Source organism: Equus asinus, chromosome 2 (assembly GCF_041296235.1).
Source record: "Equus asinus isolate D_3611 breed Donkey chromosome 2, EquAss-T2T_v2, whole genome shotgun sequence".
Taxonomy (NCBI): domain Eukaryota; kingdom Metazoa; phylum Chordata; class Mammalia; order Perissodactyla; family Equidae; genus Equus; species Equus asinus.
The window spans coordinates 105,750,108-105,765,907 of record NC_091791.1 but is presented as its reverse complement, the minus strand read 5'-3'; the positions used below and the strand labels follow the sequence as shown (position 1 = coordinate 105,765,907).

The 15,800-nt window shown below is 35.8% G+C and overlaps 1 protein-coding gene across 5 annotated transcripts; it reads right to left on the bottom strand.

The window, feature by feature from the left end:
• Positions 1 to 1,615: 1,615 nt before the first annotated feature.
• LOC139041738 (cuticle collagen 2-like) lies at positions 1,616 to 15,166 on the bottom strand. 5 transcript variants are annotated; one of them, XR_011497535.1, is made up of 5 exons: positions 14,421 to 14,487; positions 12,383 to 12,451; positions 11,732 to 11,814; positions 6,727 to 6,796; positions 1,616 to 1,990 (listed from the first exon to the last, which is right to left on the bottom strand). XR_011497535.1 is itself a non-coding variant. In XM_070495959.1 (5 exons), the coding sequence occupies exons 1-2, from the start codon at positions 15,065 to 15,067 to the stop codon at positions 12,448 to 12,450; spliced, it is 345 nt and encodes a 114-aa protein (XP_070352060.1). In that variant the 5' UTR covers positions 15,068 to 15,166; the 3' UTR covers positions 1,616 to 1,990; positions 6,727 to 6,796; positions 11,732 to 11,814; positions 12,383 to 12,447. The 5 variants fall into 5 exon arrangements, 1 of the variants encoding a protein (XP_070352060.1); XR_011497527.1 differs by lacking the exon at positions 14,421 to 14,487 and adding an exon at positions 13,863 to 14,343; XR_011497536.1 differs by lacking the exon at positions 14,421 to 14,487 and adding an exon at positions 14,037 to 14,202.
• Between the last annotated feature and the right edge of the window lie 634 nt (positions 15,167 to 15,800).

Sequence of the window (15,800 nt, the reverse complement as noted above, 5' to 3'; positions counted from 1 at the left end):
TTTCAAAAATTCTTTAACCCATTATATAACCTTGCAAACTTTACCACCCAAAATTCTCATAACCACAATATATTTAGTTCACACACTGATTCAGGCGAAACCAAGTTCTTAAATTCAAGAGTATGGAACCATCATGGCCACCTTTAAATAATGAACCCAAGAAACTCCACCTCCAAAACCAACACAACACATAGATCCCAACTCTTCCCTCGTATTTCAAGTCACATTCTAAGTATATACCCATTTCAACAATGGTAAATTAATAACAATCGGTCATATCTGACGGCAACTTATCAAAGTAATGTCACAGGCAAATTCTTCTAAATATCAAAACCATGAGATCTATGGAAACAAAATTATTACTAATGCCAAAAACAAATTATTCAATACTTTCTCTCAACAAACACCCCAAGAAATCATTCACACGTCCAAAAAGAACCATTATCAACTTTCCTTACTCAACATTAAATCTGCCAGAACAATGTCCTTCCCTCACTGAAGAAATCCATTTCAGATTCATACCCAACAAAATCAACAGTGTTGCATCTAGGTAAATGCAAAATCCATAATCAAAACTCACTTTCAATTCTGTACTTTCTACAACAGATAATTTTGTACCAAAAACCCAAAATTCCACATTTGATTTATATAGACCAACCACCTCAGTCATGAGAACAAATGCTGCACAGGTACTGATCATGATTGTGGGTGCCATGGTATTTGCCATTAACCACAAACACAGTAAGATTAACTATTCTAACCAACAAAAATTCAAGCTAAACTATTCTTTGTTTTCTGTATAATGGGAAAATATCAACAATTCATTTGGTCTATCAACATGAAGCCCACCACAACTTAAAATGGTTACTAAAACTCGTATTTGTTGATCATCAATAAATGAAACTGCACTATTCATCTACAACACTATAATAATTTGACATGTTGTGATTTATTCTAAATTCCTAAATGTACAGACTAATAATACAAGATAACAATCCTATTTCATACTTACACAAAATGTATTACAGATATTATTGCCACCAAAATTTTAAGACCTTTTATGAATACCCTAAGGACACTTTCCTATAAATGCAACACCTCTCCCCCTAATATTAACTATTAAGACAATAGGAGGCATCAGTTTCAATGTTCAGATGAATATTCTATTGCCAGATGTTTTATTTATAATATTAAAAAACATAGGTAAAAGGAACCTTTTCCATCAACACAAAGTAACTCAGAAAAATACAGTATCACTCATCCTGAATTTTGAGACAAAGGCATTTTGTTTTTAAAAGTTCATTAAAATCTCATGGCAAATTAAAGGTTCTATTATTACCCATTGGTTATTTTGAAGAGGTTTTAAGAAAGCACAAAATACATTTCAACCAAACAACCATCTCTTAAAACACAAATAAGTTTCCACAACTTTGTGAAAAAAGGCAAATCTAAATCAACCAAGTAAAACATTTTCCAGCACACCATTTCCATTTTACCAGCTTTATTCAGTACACTTTACTGCTGGGAAACTGTAAAGGTCAAAGTGTTATTTAGGGCGATAACCGAACATTTAATGAAACTTCAGCTTAAAAAAAAAAAAGCCCAAACTGAGAAATTTTAAAGCGTTAGAAATTTTATTAAAGTTAACATTCCACAAGGTCATACTCATACAAATCAAACTGCAAAAAGTTCCAGGCATACAAACTATCATCTGTGTTAACGTGCCATCTTTCTTCTCCAAATGTCAAAAATGTACTTGTTTTAATGATACAAAAAGTCTTTAGAAAGTCAAATCCACTGTCCATTGTGTTGGGTAAGAAACCTATATCTTCATTCATGTCATGAAATCCATGTTAAAAGAACCCTGTCTTGGTTGTATATTATCACAGCACTCTTGTATTAATCCATTTTCCTCAATTCCCCATAGTGGACTGCCATCTTGATTTCTCAGTAGTAGGGTCCATTTGAGACTCTTCAAGCTGACTGGGTGCTTGATGAAAACATTAAAAGAAAAAAATGCTGTTGGAATACCAATAATCTTATTCCTTCAAACAGAGAACATCCACCCACCTTGAAGATACTCTTACCATACACAAAGCATTAATTCTGTAACAGCTTTAAACTATGTAACTGTATTAAAGTTGTATGCACTGCACACACAACTTCTCAAGGAGAGAAGCATAGAGAGACTGCACTCAAGCAACAAAGTTCTTCTACTGTCACAGATACATATGTAACCATAAAAAAGTGGCAGTGAAGAGTCAAATTTTTAATAGTTAAATGTAATGTTGTTATACTGTCTACACGAGAAGTAAAAACAAAAATTCAAATTCAAAGATCCTGGAAAGCTAAATCACAGCAACACTATGGGTTCTAAATCTCAATGCAGAAAACTTTCCAAGCTTCTTCAAATAAAACTAATTATGGAAAAGAATCTTAAGGGATAAAAAAAAAAAAACCAAAGCAGTAGATCACAGCATAGATTTCCAGTCCAACAGATGTTAATTTTGTTTAGATAACACAAACGGCCAATACAGATGCCACCATCTCTGGCTACATATCTGAAAATGCAAGTAACATGCAGCCACTAGGAAAAAAAGTGATGAAAAATGCAAAATATCTGCCTGGGTTATTTGATATTTGCCAAATCTGATAAAACGCTATCAGATTTCAAATTAAATACAAATAAAATACTCCCATTCCCAAAACATCAAATGTTCCTTAAAGAACAACAAATCCATTACCTAAATAATTTGAACTAAACGGATAAGTGGGAAGCCAGGAGATATTACCATTAACTAAATGATCTTGATTTGTCATGATCAAACATAATTGCAAAGCTAAGTTTTAACCCCAGTCTTCTCTATAAACTTTGCAGCTCTCAAACTAAATTTGTCAAGTCTGGGTGACTGCTAGGAGATTATTAAATATAAAGGCATTTTTGCTCATTACATAGCTAATACCTCGTGTCTCCTAAAACCATAATTAGGATTTATTGTCTACCATATACAATACAAAACTCTACTTAATAAACTATTTGGTTAATCAAGAGACATTGCCACTCATATTTAAAAAAGACTGAAAATGAGTGTCACAACATCAGTAATAAACATCAAATGCAAGATATTTCTCCTTAATATATTCTGCCAATTTCTCTTCCAGCCTAAAAGGAGAATTAAATAACTCATTCATTCATATGTCAGTAAAATATCTCCCATTTGAATTGTTCATTCCTTAAAATGAAGGGACATATACTTTTACACAAAAGTACAAAAATAAAAATACCATCATTCCTCTTGCAGAGTGAATTATAAGTCAATTTTTCCCCAATCTCTACCGCTACAATGCAAGATAAAGCTCTAAATGAAGTTGGGGATGTAAATACTATCATGGTGAACAATGAACTGACACCAAGTAACAATCATTTCAATGGCTATAGGTTGAATTTATTCAACTTAGTACCTTAAATGATAAACTCAATGCTTCTATATTCTTCTGCCACAGGACAAGTAGTAAAATTTATCCAGGACATTATATAAAATTTCCGTGTAAAACCATTGTTGAAAAACAATTTTTCAAAAGAAAACCTAATGATATTAAAATCATTCCAAAATTACTCAATAAAATGCACTAGTTTATGTGACAAATACAGAGGTCAGAAAATACTAGCGTATTGGTCATGCTATCACATATATTTAAGATGTTTTAAAAAAGAAGGAATGAAGAAAAAGAATGGTACAAGAGAAAGCAGACAACTTTTATGACATTAAAAAGCCATGATCAATCTACATTCCTGCAAAGCCATCCAAAAGCCTGTAGTGAAAATTTTGTTAATAAGCGAAAGCGCTCACAAGCATCAAAGAACCTAAAAGAATGATGAGGGACTTGGGAGTAAGCCATTTATTTTCATGGAATTACAAATTCTTACAAAAGTTCAATTTGCAAGTAAGCAAAGTTATGCTAAAAAGTGAAAAAGAAAGCAGGCATGAGTTCTGAGCGCCTGGAAATTTTTTTGGTAACAAAATCCAGTTCTTCATCTGTAAAATAGAAATAGTAATAGTACCTACCTCATGTGGCAGTAGTGAGGATTAAATGAGATAGGACATTTACAGCTTTTAAATTACCTGGCATATAGAAAGACCTCAACAAATGTTAGCTATTATTCTGATACACCACAACAACCAAGGTACTTGGGGACCTACAGACTGACCTTACTGAATCAAAATAATTTATATTCCAACAGTAATGCTATTTCTGAAGAATCCATAGGATCTTGGGGTCAATTATTTAAAGACAAAACACTTTCTGCTTTAAAAAGAGAATTTAATCTTTCAGTAAAGTAAGATCACTACAGAAAAACTGGGCAGGGTTTACATATGAAAGCCCTACTACTCCACATCATTCAGCAATTTGTGAACTACTGAAGAGATATGATGGTTTGATCTAGAATTCCATCATCACACAGATCTAGATCTTCTGTGTATTTCACATAAGCTTCAAGCTCATACTAGGAAAAGTTAGGAGAATTTTTCCTCTATGACAGTCTCTCATTTATACCTCCTTTGTAAGGAAAATTGCTTGTACTAAACTAACAATCACCACAAGCAAAGGTAAAGGCTTCTATGCTAGGAAGGTTATAATAACCACTACCTCTTAAAACCCCCAGATATTACAGATCCGGAAATTAAGAATATAAAATTGAGCAAGGGGGTCTTCTCTTTAAATTTTAGTTCAGTAAATGTATCCCAAAAATACTAGGACATAGTAAAATAAGTTGTAGGTGAATGCAAGCAAGTAATTCATTACTGGATTGGGTTTAAGAGGGACTCCCCTAAAATAAGCAATCTCCTTACCTCCACCTTCCAAGCAAACTCCTATTTTTAATACCAAGAAGAAATGTGGGGGACAAGGAAGAGTACAAGATAAAAGAAATGATAAATGATCCTTACTTTTAAAAGTAGATGGCTTTAATAATGCTATAATTTATTAAATTAATGTAATTCATATTATTTGAAAACTCAAGTACTTATTGCAAAACCAAAGGGAAAATGGGTACAAAATCACAATCAGGAGCAGAAATTGATCCTTCCCGTCATGTAATTAAGATTCTTGGTGCTTATGACTTGATTTCAATCTTCTTTGTACTGGTCGTTAAATTTGAAAGCATTTAATAGTGAATTCACATATTTTGTCTTATTACCAAAAATAGCTTTAATCTTCAACAGGATTACAATATATTAATACGTATGGGTCCTAAATAAGATGAGCACAAAAACTACAAAATGATTTGAAAAAGACCAGCCAGCTATTGATCAGTAAGAAAATAAGATCAATTATGATAACTACGAAAAAGAGTCATTTAAGATTTTATAATCAAATCAAATCTTCCCCATTATCTTTATTAGTTAAAACTTGACAAATGCATGTTAAGACATTGACAGTTGTAGTTTTTTGTCATTTTTAATTTTTACTGAGTCAAAGTTTTAGCTTTCTGGCATACCTAAAAATTAATATTTAAAGCATTAAAACGTGTTTTAATAACGAATTTCATTGTTTTTCAGTTAGACCCAAAACACTAGTTGATAAATAATGTTTCATAGAAACTATATACAATAAATCAACAAGTATTTATTGAGCATCCACTATGTGCCAGGCAATTAATCTCTGCAAAATACTGTAAGACATGAGGTCACAAGTGTACTACATTAGGAAAATTTTCATCTCTGCCCTCACCATCCTCCATCAAAAAACAAAAATGAATTTCACTATTCTGCAAGCCTTAGTAGCCACTTAACACAATGGAAGTTGAAGTAGTAATTCGAAGCAAAAATCATAAAGAATCTGGATTTCCAAATGTGATTCAAAAATAATGATTCCTATGAAACTGCTAGTATGTAAATATCATACCTAAAAAGGTCTGTCAATAATAAATAAATCCTTTTGAGAATGCATCCAAATTCATTTATACAGCCTTACCACTAACTCTTTTCCCACTATTTCTAAGGTTGGGAGTTGGAAAAATTAATCCATGGTAGTAGTAACCAAGTCTTCTAATACCTAAGCATAATCCTAGTGTGAAAAGAACTTTTTGTTGAGCTTTCGAGCTCAAGGAAAGTTCAGAATTACTTATTAGAATTACTACATTGAGATGCATTAAAAAGTATGTTCTATTACCAAAAGAGAACCCAAGGGCTTCTTCTGAGTTCTACACAGGTAGGGTACAGTTGACAAAAGGGATGGATCTAGGACAAGAGCAAGCAAGCTTTCCTTATAGGACGAGACAGTAAATTATCTTAGAGTTCGTGGCCATTAGCTACAACTACTCTCAACTCTGCAGCTGAATGGGAAAGCAGACACAGACAACGTGTAAATGAAAGAGCATATCTGTGTTCCAATAAAACTTTATTAACAAAAATAGGGGTGAGTTTACCGACACCCAAATCTAGGGTAGTGTTAGAAGCACGTTCAAATGTGAGTCTCTTTTTGCATTTTAACTTTGCCTGAGTTTAAATGGAGACAGTAGAAAATAATAATAGGTTGGAGTAAATTAATAAGCAAATTTTAATATAAACTTTACACACATCTAACCACGTTGATTATTTATTTTTGTACTGCTTTGAGTTTCACTAAATCCCTTTATATTTTTATAACTGACTCACTCAAGACTTCCAAACTCATATTTAAAGGTAAAAAACAGATTAAACATGTAAATTGAATAAAACTTACTAAATGCTTCCACCAACATCTATTACGTTGTACAGGACCTTTACAGAATTCATTCTCAGGATTCACATTTCTGGAGAAAACAGAAAGAATATAATTTTATACACAGAAAAAGACAAAAATAGACTATCAAAATGCCATGATTTATTTGGAAACTTCAACATCTTGTAAGGATCACTCACCAGAAGACTAACATGTATGTGTATTTATGAACCAAGCAAAAAATAAACAATTCTAACCCAGAGGATCTTAAATTTGGCTGTACAAATGTAGGGGGCTCATCTGTAGAATAAGTTACTTTCACGTGCCTAAGTCTCAGTCCCGAAGAGCTCCAAGAGAATAGGTAAAAATCTGGGCTCCTAAGTCGGTCTAATGGGCAGACAGCATTGAGAACTAGTTGTTTAACAAGAAACATTACTCCTTCACAGTACAGAACTTTTTTATCGTCTGGTCTTTCATCTAATCTACTCTCAAGACTTCTAAAGGAAAACTTCAATTACCCACCTGCAATGCCATGTTTCTCACTCCTTAATATTGCCTATTATTTCACATTATCATGTACTTTAACCAACATTATTCTAAGATAAAGTATTAGAAAGAAAACTGTAGGCACAATTTCAAACTTTTTTACTAATTGAACTGACTTACTCAACTCAAACACCACTAACCCTTTCTAAAATAGGTACTTGGTAATGAAAACATCATATCCACACTTTTCACTCGTTAGACTGAAATACCTTATAAACTAAACATGGAAGATGATGTTTCCCCAAGTCTCAAATACCTTCAGAACATAGGTATACACTTTTTTCAGTCACTCCTGCTTTGAAGTATGATTATAATAATCACAGTAACATGTAGAACTACCAAAAAGCTCTGTTTAAAGTTCAATATTAAAGTATAGCAATTTAAGGATTTTTAGAGAGTAATAGAATAGTTTAGGATTCAAGTTAAAACTAAGCTACCCAAATGCTTTTCCCAAATGACTAAGGTTTCAAATTTTCAAATTATAAAATAAGTTCCTGATTATCTTACCAAATCTAAATCCCCTTAGTCGTTTTGACTAATCAAGAAATATAGTAAAGATCTGCTTCAAAATTACCTTTAAGAGTAAGGTGCTAAAATATCCTTCCAACAAGTTAACAAACGAAGAATTTTACAAGCAACATTGTATTATGTTTAAGCTTCCAAATTTAATCTGACCTTATAAAGAAGAGAATTTGCGAACAAAGACAAACCTTAAATCAACCAAGTAAAATAAATTGATTTAACCTAAGAGAAGGGTGGAGCTGACTTAGGGAATATTGGTGAAACAAATATCTGAGGGAAATCCATCATATTGGTCTGATCACGTGCTTATAAAAAAGCTCCCGACCAGTCCAAGGAGGTGCCACCAAAACCTGAAGAGGACTTAGCTCTCATTCACACCACCACAAAAATCAGCGACACCAATGTAACCTACAATACAACCTCCTGCCCAAAAAGTGACAAAGCAGTACTTTGCTTTCCTTTGAAGGAGGAGAAACCAAGTTCAGCTTAGGGAGACCACAAAAGTTGATGATTTTGCTCATATTCCCACCTATCTTTAACATTTTGCAGTATTGTGGATTCTCATTTAATATGAAAGTACAGGTATAACATAAATAACCATTTTGATTGCTGGTCCTTTTATAATCAAAGGTAAGGACAGCTTTAGTCAAGTCCTGCTCATATTATCATTATTCCCGTTTGTACTTTTCTTGGGATATTTAATTCCGTCACTTTTTAAAACCCTTAAAACAATTTTTACATTTAAATTAAGAATAAAACCAGAGAGCAGTGTAAAATAAATATAAGAAATCTCCCACAAAAATAAGGTAGTGATAGTCATTAACATTAATAAGAAATCTTCGCCACAAGACAACTCACAAACCATTAAAGCAAAATGTCTAGCTTGATAATCTAAATTAAAATGATGATTACTACATAGTACACATTAAGGGTATAATTGCTTGAGAAATACTGAATTTCAAATAAATGTTTCAAAAAGCAAATGATTGTCTTCCAAAACACAGAACTATCCAGCTTTACACAATGTTTAAATCAAAAGTTTATCAAATTGTTGTAGGAAACATTCTACTTGAACAATATGTAAACAATCAAGTCCCATAGTTTTTATTTATAAAGTTCAGAATATCCTTGAATTTAAACTATAAAGGTTAATTACATTCAGAAATAACAGCCAATTTGAAAATTAAAAGTTTGTACTGAACCACTCAATCTGGAAGAGGAAGGTGGTTGGTAAAATGAGGATATTTATCTTTGAATACAGACATTTCTTAAAGGAAATTAAATAGATTATGTCAGGTATGTGAACTATAAATCCCCATTTATATCCCGATGGTCAACGGCAAATGTTCCATGAAATACACTAAACTGTAAATATATTCAATAACTTTCTGAAAAAATCCAAACAATACTTTTATTGTAGCATTCTAAATCTTAATTGCTTAAAGCAATTTCACACTAACTGCTTTTTAAGATCAACTTTCCAGTATGGCTGCATTTGTATTACTTATTAATATTTGGAATGCCTAAAATTAAGAAAGTCAGGTACACCATCGCCCAGGTCTCATGTCACCACAAAAATAACATAATTTGCAATGCAAAAATTACAAAAACTATTCTCCAGTTTGTACAAGAGAATTAGACACTCCTTACCATTATTTTTATTGCACAATTTAAGAGCTAAAAGTTATCTTAAGAGATTGGAAACTCCACAAATATTTTATACAAATTAGGAGACTAGGTACAGTGACTAAAATGTCAAGATTACAGGGCTAATTTACATTAGAGGCTGGGTCTCCTGGTTGCTGAATCACAGTTATATTTTCCACTCTACCATACACCTCTCATTAATGCAGAAGATGAAGATGTCCTCAAATTATCTTTTTCCCCTATGCCCCTCAACAAAGAATAAAATCTCAGAGGAGAAAAAATTAATTGGTTGTCCACAGTCCAGATTTTTAAATAATCAAGAAACTGTGAATAGTAAACTAAACTTGAAAGAAAATTTATATTCAAAATTATGTATTTCACATACTCCAGCCTCTAAGTATCACATCATAGTTCATGAAAATCTTATGATTAACTATGGGCATGGCTTCTTTGCTTTCCATAGAACTTCGGGTTAATTTGTTAAACAGTTATTATCATGACAAATGCAATGCAACCCCATCACCAACTTGTTCATGTGATTTTTATGATTCAAGAATTAGTTTAAAATGCTAAAAACAAGTATTTTAGTATTTATCACTTTGGTTCTTAAGCAGAAAATAGGAATAAACTAAATAATAATTTACTTATGGAATACAGCAATTTAAAATAGTATCTCTGTTTATATTGCCCTCATGGGTCCATTACTTTTATCCATGAAAACCACGGCCCATTTTACAATTTGGCTCAAGCAGCAAGTATCAAAACACTGAATATAATAAGCACTATCATGAAGGTCAAAGTATATGCAAGACCATCTTAAAATGTGATTTATAATCCTTTATCTTGTTGGTGATAAAAGGAAAGCTGTATTCCATTTGACTGCGGATTAATTTAGGTTATTATATCATTTAGGTTTTCTTTCTAATTAGTGATACTGCAGTGAAAAGGATAAAAATCTTCATTTAACATTCCTAACCTTCTTCAACCATTCACTTTTTATTTTATGGGTCAAATTACATCTTTGGTAGGCCATTATAAATTTATTGCCTACATATACTTAAATTTACATTACTCTTTATATATGTTTGTGTCTTAAGAGGCCCAACTCTCAATTTTTATCAGTATCCAATCACAGCTGAATACCAATCTAATATCCTATCATTTGCATAGAGTAAGCCCTAACCTTCCCATTTGTGTTGAAGAAGCTTGGGATGAAAGATGTTTTGACTTTTTTGTATATGTTATATCTTTAAAACACCACAGTTAAAGGTCTAACATTTAGTTTTCTTTTGCACACTATAATAAACACAAAATGTGATCAAATAACAAAAGGACTGAAAAGGAAAAAATGAAGCTAAAGCAAAGGCAATAAAAATATTACCTTTATCACCTATTTGAATCAACAGAATAAGCCAACACGAACAGTTAAAAGATTTTCCACATAAACTTCAAGGACACAGGTAAACTTGCCCTTATATTAATTACCTGGTTATTTGGCTATTCTTAAAATTTCCCAAGATATCTTTTATTGTATTACATATTTCCTCTGGTAAATCCCTTATAATAGCGGCTTGACATTAATTTCCACATTCAGTGTTAACTTTTGAAGAAAGGATGTTTCCTGAAAATTATCAGTGGACCTATTTTTTCATTCACATATCTGGTTTTAAGATGTCAAAGTACTGTATACATGTTGAAAATTATTTCTTCCTTTTATGCTTTAAAAACAATTAGTAAGCCATAGATTCTCAGAGGTCTCTTTAGAGGCATTATTCTAGTTTCCTGTAAGATAACTCATTTTTGTACCTTTGAAAACAAACTCATTAAAAACAGGTAAAATGAATAATTTAAATCCATTAAAAAATATCTAGAATATGAGAGTGTCGATTTAGTTTTTGACATATAGTTCTTTTAAGAACTGTACGATCAGCAAATCCAAAATTCTAGGCCATTTCTAAAATGTGATGTGTATCATCAAAAAAAATGGCTGAAGAATGTACATTTCAGAATATAAAGACACATAGTTCTGATGACTCAACTACTAATTTAACCATAACCCTGAAGCACCATTTTATTGGGAAATACTGCGTGTCTTACCACTCTGATATAAATTACATCTATCAACTGTTTTAATACTAATACAAAAGTCCTTTGACGTAAGGTAAAGGAATTTGATGGGCTTTTTCTCATCCTTTATTCGAGATAAAAAAAGTCTAGAGTTTATGTTTCACTGACAAACTTGAGTGATATTTTCCTACTCACATGTTGGTAGCTATTAAATTTCAGATGTTGGATAAAAATATTTACTTACTTGCTATATAAAATAAGACTTTCGCAAAGACTTCCTTTGTCCTCAAGGATAAAACTCCACGGTCTGTCTTCAAAATGGCATACCTTTTGGGGGAAAAAAAACAACATTCTAAACAATTTATTGATGGAACAACCAACAGCAAGTAGGAATAAGTGTTTTAAAACTTTTTATTACATAAAAGAAACAAAAACTAAAGTCTATGCTCACAAAGCCTGATTTTTAAAATCTTCTTGCCTAAAATCTATTAGTATGAATAGTAACTAGCTCAAATTTTCTAATAAATTTATTTCTTTAAATATTTAGAAGATTAAACCTGTTTGCCAAGTATATAAGAGAACTAAAAACAAAAACTGTATCTTTGGTATTTCGGTTTTCCTCAAAATATAATCAGTCTTTTCTTAGTCCCAAAATTAAACAAAGGCTTAAAGAACCTTCAGTATTTTAAACTATTCAAAAGGCACATTAAATTACAATGGCTATGCACGTATACTTTTCATTCAATGAAAAGGCTTCAAGGCTTTGTAAAATTATTTCAGATATTTAGTTTACTCATACTCACTACTTACTAGAAATATAAATGATCACAGAACAAAATAAAGACCTAATAAGCTTATTTTTATGTTAAAGTAATAAGAATTTACCCAGTCTTACCTCAAATAAAGGAGCTGTATTTGTTCAGAACCATCGTCAACCAAATTTAATTTTAATCTTGTAAGTTACCTTTAAAAAAAAAAAGGAAGATTATATCAATGTTTTGATTTTTAAACATTGCTTGGCCAAAGTTTCAGTGTGATGAAACAATGAGAAAATATTCCAAAGACGATCTATGGATGAATTTAAGAGACAGCTCATCGACACACTACCTGTACATTTAAAGTTGCAGTTATTTCTTATCTTACTGTCAGTCTTTGTTTTCCACGTCTTTTAGTTGCATGGACAAACACTAGACATTAAGGAATTGAGATCAAAAAGGAATGCAGAACATTCACATCTTTGGACAGATTTAAGATTATGACCTTGTTTTTAATTTTTCTTCTTTTGATGCCAGGCAATATACAAAATGGAAGTTCACCATTTTTAAAGACTGAAATCATCTCAAAATTTCCTTTACCACCTAGTAATACCTTTTACGAATTATGAACAATTAAAAATTAACTCCTCCAGGAGAAATTAGTGAAGTTAAAATGGCCACTGGTTACTTTAAATTTTTAAACCACAAGTTATTTGATCTCACCAAGTGAGATATTACCTTTGTCTTTTAAGCAAGTCTAAAACATGTAGTAGCTATGACCTTTATTCAATTTCAAACCAGGGTCTTGAACATTTTCAGTCTCTTCCTTCCCTCATTTCTCATGTAAAAAGATCTTATGAGGTTAAACTGCTAGCAATTATTTTGCATTTCACTATTCAAAAAGGATTCTGAAAAACTAAATTCAGAATATTCATTTAAAACCACTTTCAGTGTTCAAAAATTTCAAAAATGTTGATTTGAAAAACCAGAATTGGTACTTAAACAACAGATTCTGGAAAATCCAGATATGCGCAACTGATGTAACATGTAGCACTATATGAATGCTATTCGAAAAATAAAACAATTTCACTGACAAAAACACCCTCAGAAATATGGTCGATTACACCTTTAGTACCTTTGGTTTTTTAAGCTCTTCGTAAACCTGCCCAGCACTCTTTTTACGTAGATCTGCACCTTTACAACAGAACAGCTACCGCAGAATGAAGACAAATATATTCTAAAATACACAAAGGTTTGTGCCTTGTGGTTTGTTCTTCAAACCATTCAATTCCCTCTCAAACAGTTTTTTAAATCCGTGGACTATACGGAGGGCTCTGCCAATCTTCTCGAAGCCAATTTATATTAGTAAAATACTGTTCCGTTTTAAGCATATCTAGATTTTTATGCATGCAACAAATGCAACAAATATGGCTCCTCTTCATCGCCCTTTACCGAGAGCAGTCCCACTTCAATATTTACACTCCGAGAAAGTAACTTCAGAGATCTGGTGTCACAATATTCCTTTGTAAAAGTTTTGTCGACCGTGGCTGGTGATAACATACATTATTTTTAGAAATAATACAACGATGAACTTAAACTTTGAAAAGTCTAGGAACTGACCCAAGTACGTTCTAACATCCAGGTGTGATAAGTTACAGATAACGGCTCCCCAGGACCTCTTAATAAGTACGAAACAGTCGATGTCACCATTATCCCCACATCAAAATGTCAAATAATCTTGGCGTAATTACGCGGAAAAACACACTATCTGAATCAAACGTCATCGCCTCGCACCGTCATTAAACTCGATTTCCATTAAACAGCCCGGACGAGAGAGTGAACTTGGCTCCGTAATTTCTCAAATGCCAGCAGCACCCCTGCAACTCGCATTTTTAAACGACAACCTGAACGTCATCACGGTTCTAAACAGCAGCAAGTACCTTCCCGTCGGTAACACTGCAGCCGTTTGCGAAATCGGCCTCGAAAGAGTTAAAAGCCAACACCCAAAAGAAAAAAATAACAAGTTTTATTTTTGTTTAAACGTCGTCAGGCGTCCATTGTTCTTTGGGGTTCGACCACGAAGATGAGTTCCCACCTCCCCGGAAAGAGGGGGAAAAGCTCCCCCGCCGGAGAACCTGGAAGGGATTTTTTTCCACCCCCAAGACCAAAATAACTCACCCGGACGGAAAGGGGCTCTCCCCGCGCGGCCCCCTCGGCTCCCGCCCGCGGGCCCGCCGCCGCCCCTCTCCCGCCGGGGCCGCCCCGGCCGCTGGCCGCCCCCCGCCCCCCGCGGGGCTGCGGCGGGGCCCGCGCGCCCCCCAGCCCGGGCCCCGCGGCGCTTCCCGCCCGGAGAGCCGGCGAGCGACGCCGTCGGGCCGCCCGGGGAGGCCCGGCCCGCCGCCCCCTCCTGCTCGCGCGCTCAAGGACATTTTGCTTTTCCTCCCAAGGACAAAGGACAATAAAAGGAGCCGGGGAGCCACTCACCGGGTCCGAGCGCGGCTGCCGGCACCTCCTGGTCGCCCGCGCGCGACGCCCGCGCCGGGCCGCCCGCCCGAGCCTCCCGCCCGCGCCGGGTCGAGCCGCCGGGGCCCCGGGGAGCGGCCGCGGCCGCTGCCGCAGCGGCGCTTTCGGCGTCGCGGGCCCGGCCGCCCCGGGCGCCTCTGCCGGGGGCTCCGACCCCACCGCGCGCCCTGCCTCGCCTTAGCCGCTGCCGCTTCGCTCCCGCGGGCCAGCGGGCCGCCCGGCGCAGCTCCTTGCCGGCCGGCGGGCCCCGCGGCCGCGACGGAGCGCCTGACAGCTCGGAGTGCTGCTGCCTCTCCGGCCATCTTGTGCCGTGTGTGTGTGGTGTCTCTCTCCCGTCTCCTCTCTCGGCTTTACTCCCTCCTCCTCCTCCCCCCCGCCCCACACACCACACAACATGGCCTCTTCGCTGCGGCGGCGGCTGCGGCGGCGGCAGCAGCTCAGCCGCGCTCCTGCTCGCTCCCCTCCCCCACCCTCCCCGCCTCCCGCCCGCAGCCCCACGTCCCAGCGCGCACGCGCGCCACCGCCCGCCCGCCGCGGCCATTGGCTCCGCGAGCTTCCTACCACCCCCTTCCCGGGAGCGGCCTCACGCACGCTCGCCGGCGTCTTCCTCCCGCCTAACAACAACTGCTTCGATACTATTGGCTGATTCTGACCCCGCCCCTTGAGGTATCTTTGCGACGATGGGCTAGCCTTAGTGCCATTCATATCTCGTAGGCGTTTCTGGTTTTCTTGAAGGACCCCGGCCCGCGATTGGTTGGTGATGGAACCTTTGGGTTTGGAGCTGAGCTGTGGTTTTGCGCCCCGCAGTGCGGACCCCTCCGGGCGGGCTGGGGTGTTCCTGGAGCGGGATGGGCTAGGCTGGGGTTATTTGTACAGTGCCCTAGGGATGAGGGCTTCGCCTCTGGAAAAAGCTCTCTATTTTGTGTTTCTGAGATCAGAGTTTTATCTTCTTTAAAAAAAGGAAAATGACTGACAGGATGACAAGCAAACAAGATGCAGGTTCATAGTCCTTGGGCAGGCAGCCATATCTCCCCA

Bases quoted from the DNA above. Each gene is read 5' to 3' on its own strand.
- LOC139041738 (XM_070495959.1), bottom strand. From the start codon at position 15,067: ATGGCCGGAGAGGCAGCAGCACTCCGAGCTGTCAGGCGCTCCGTCGCG.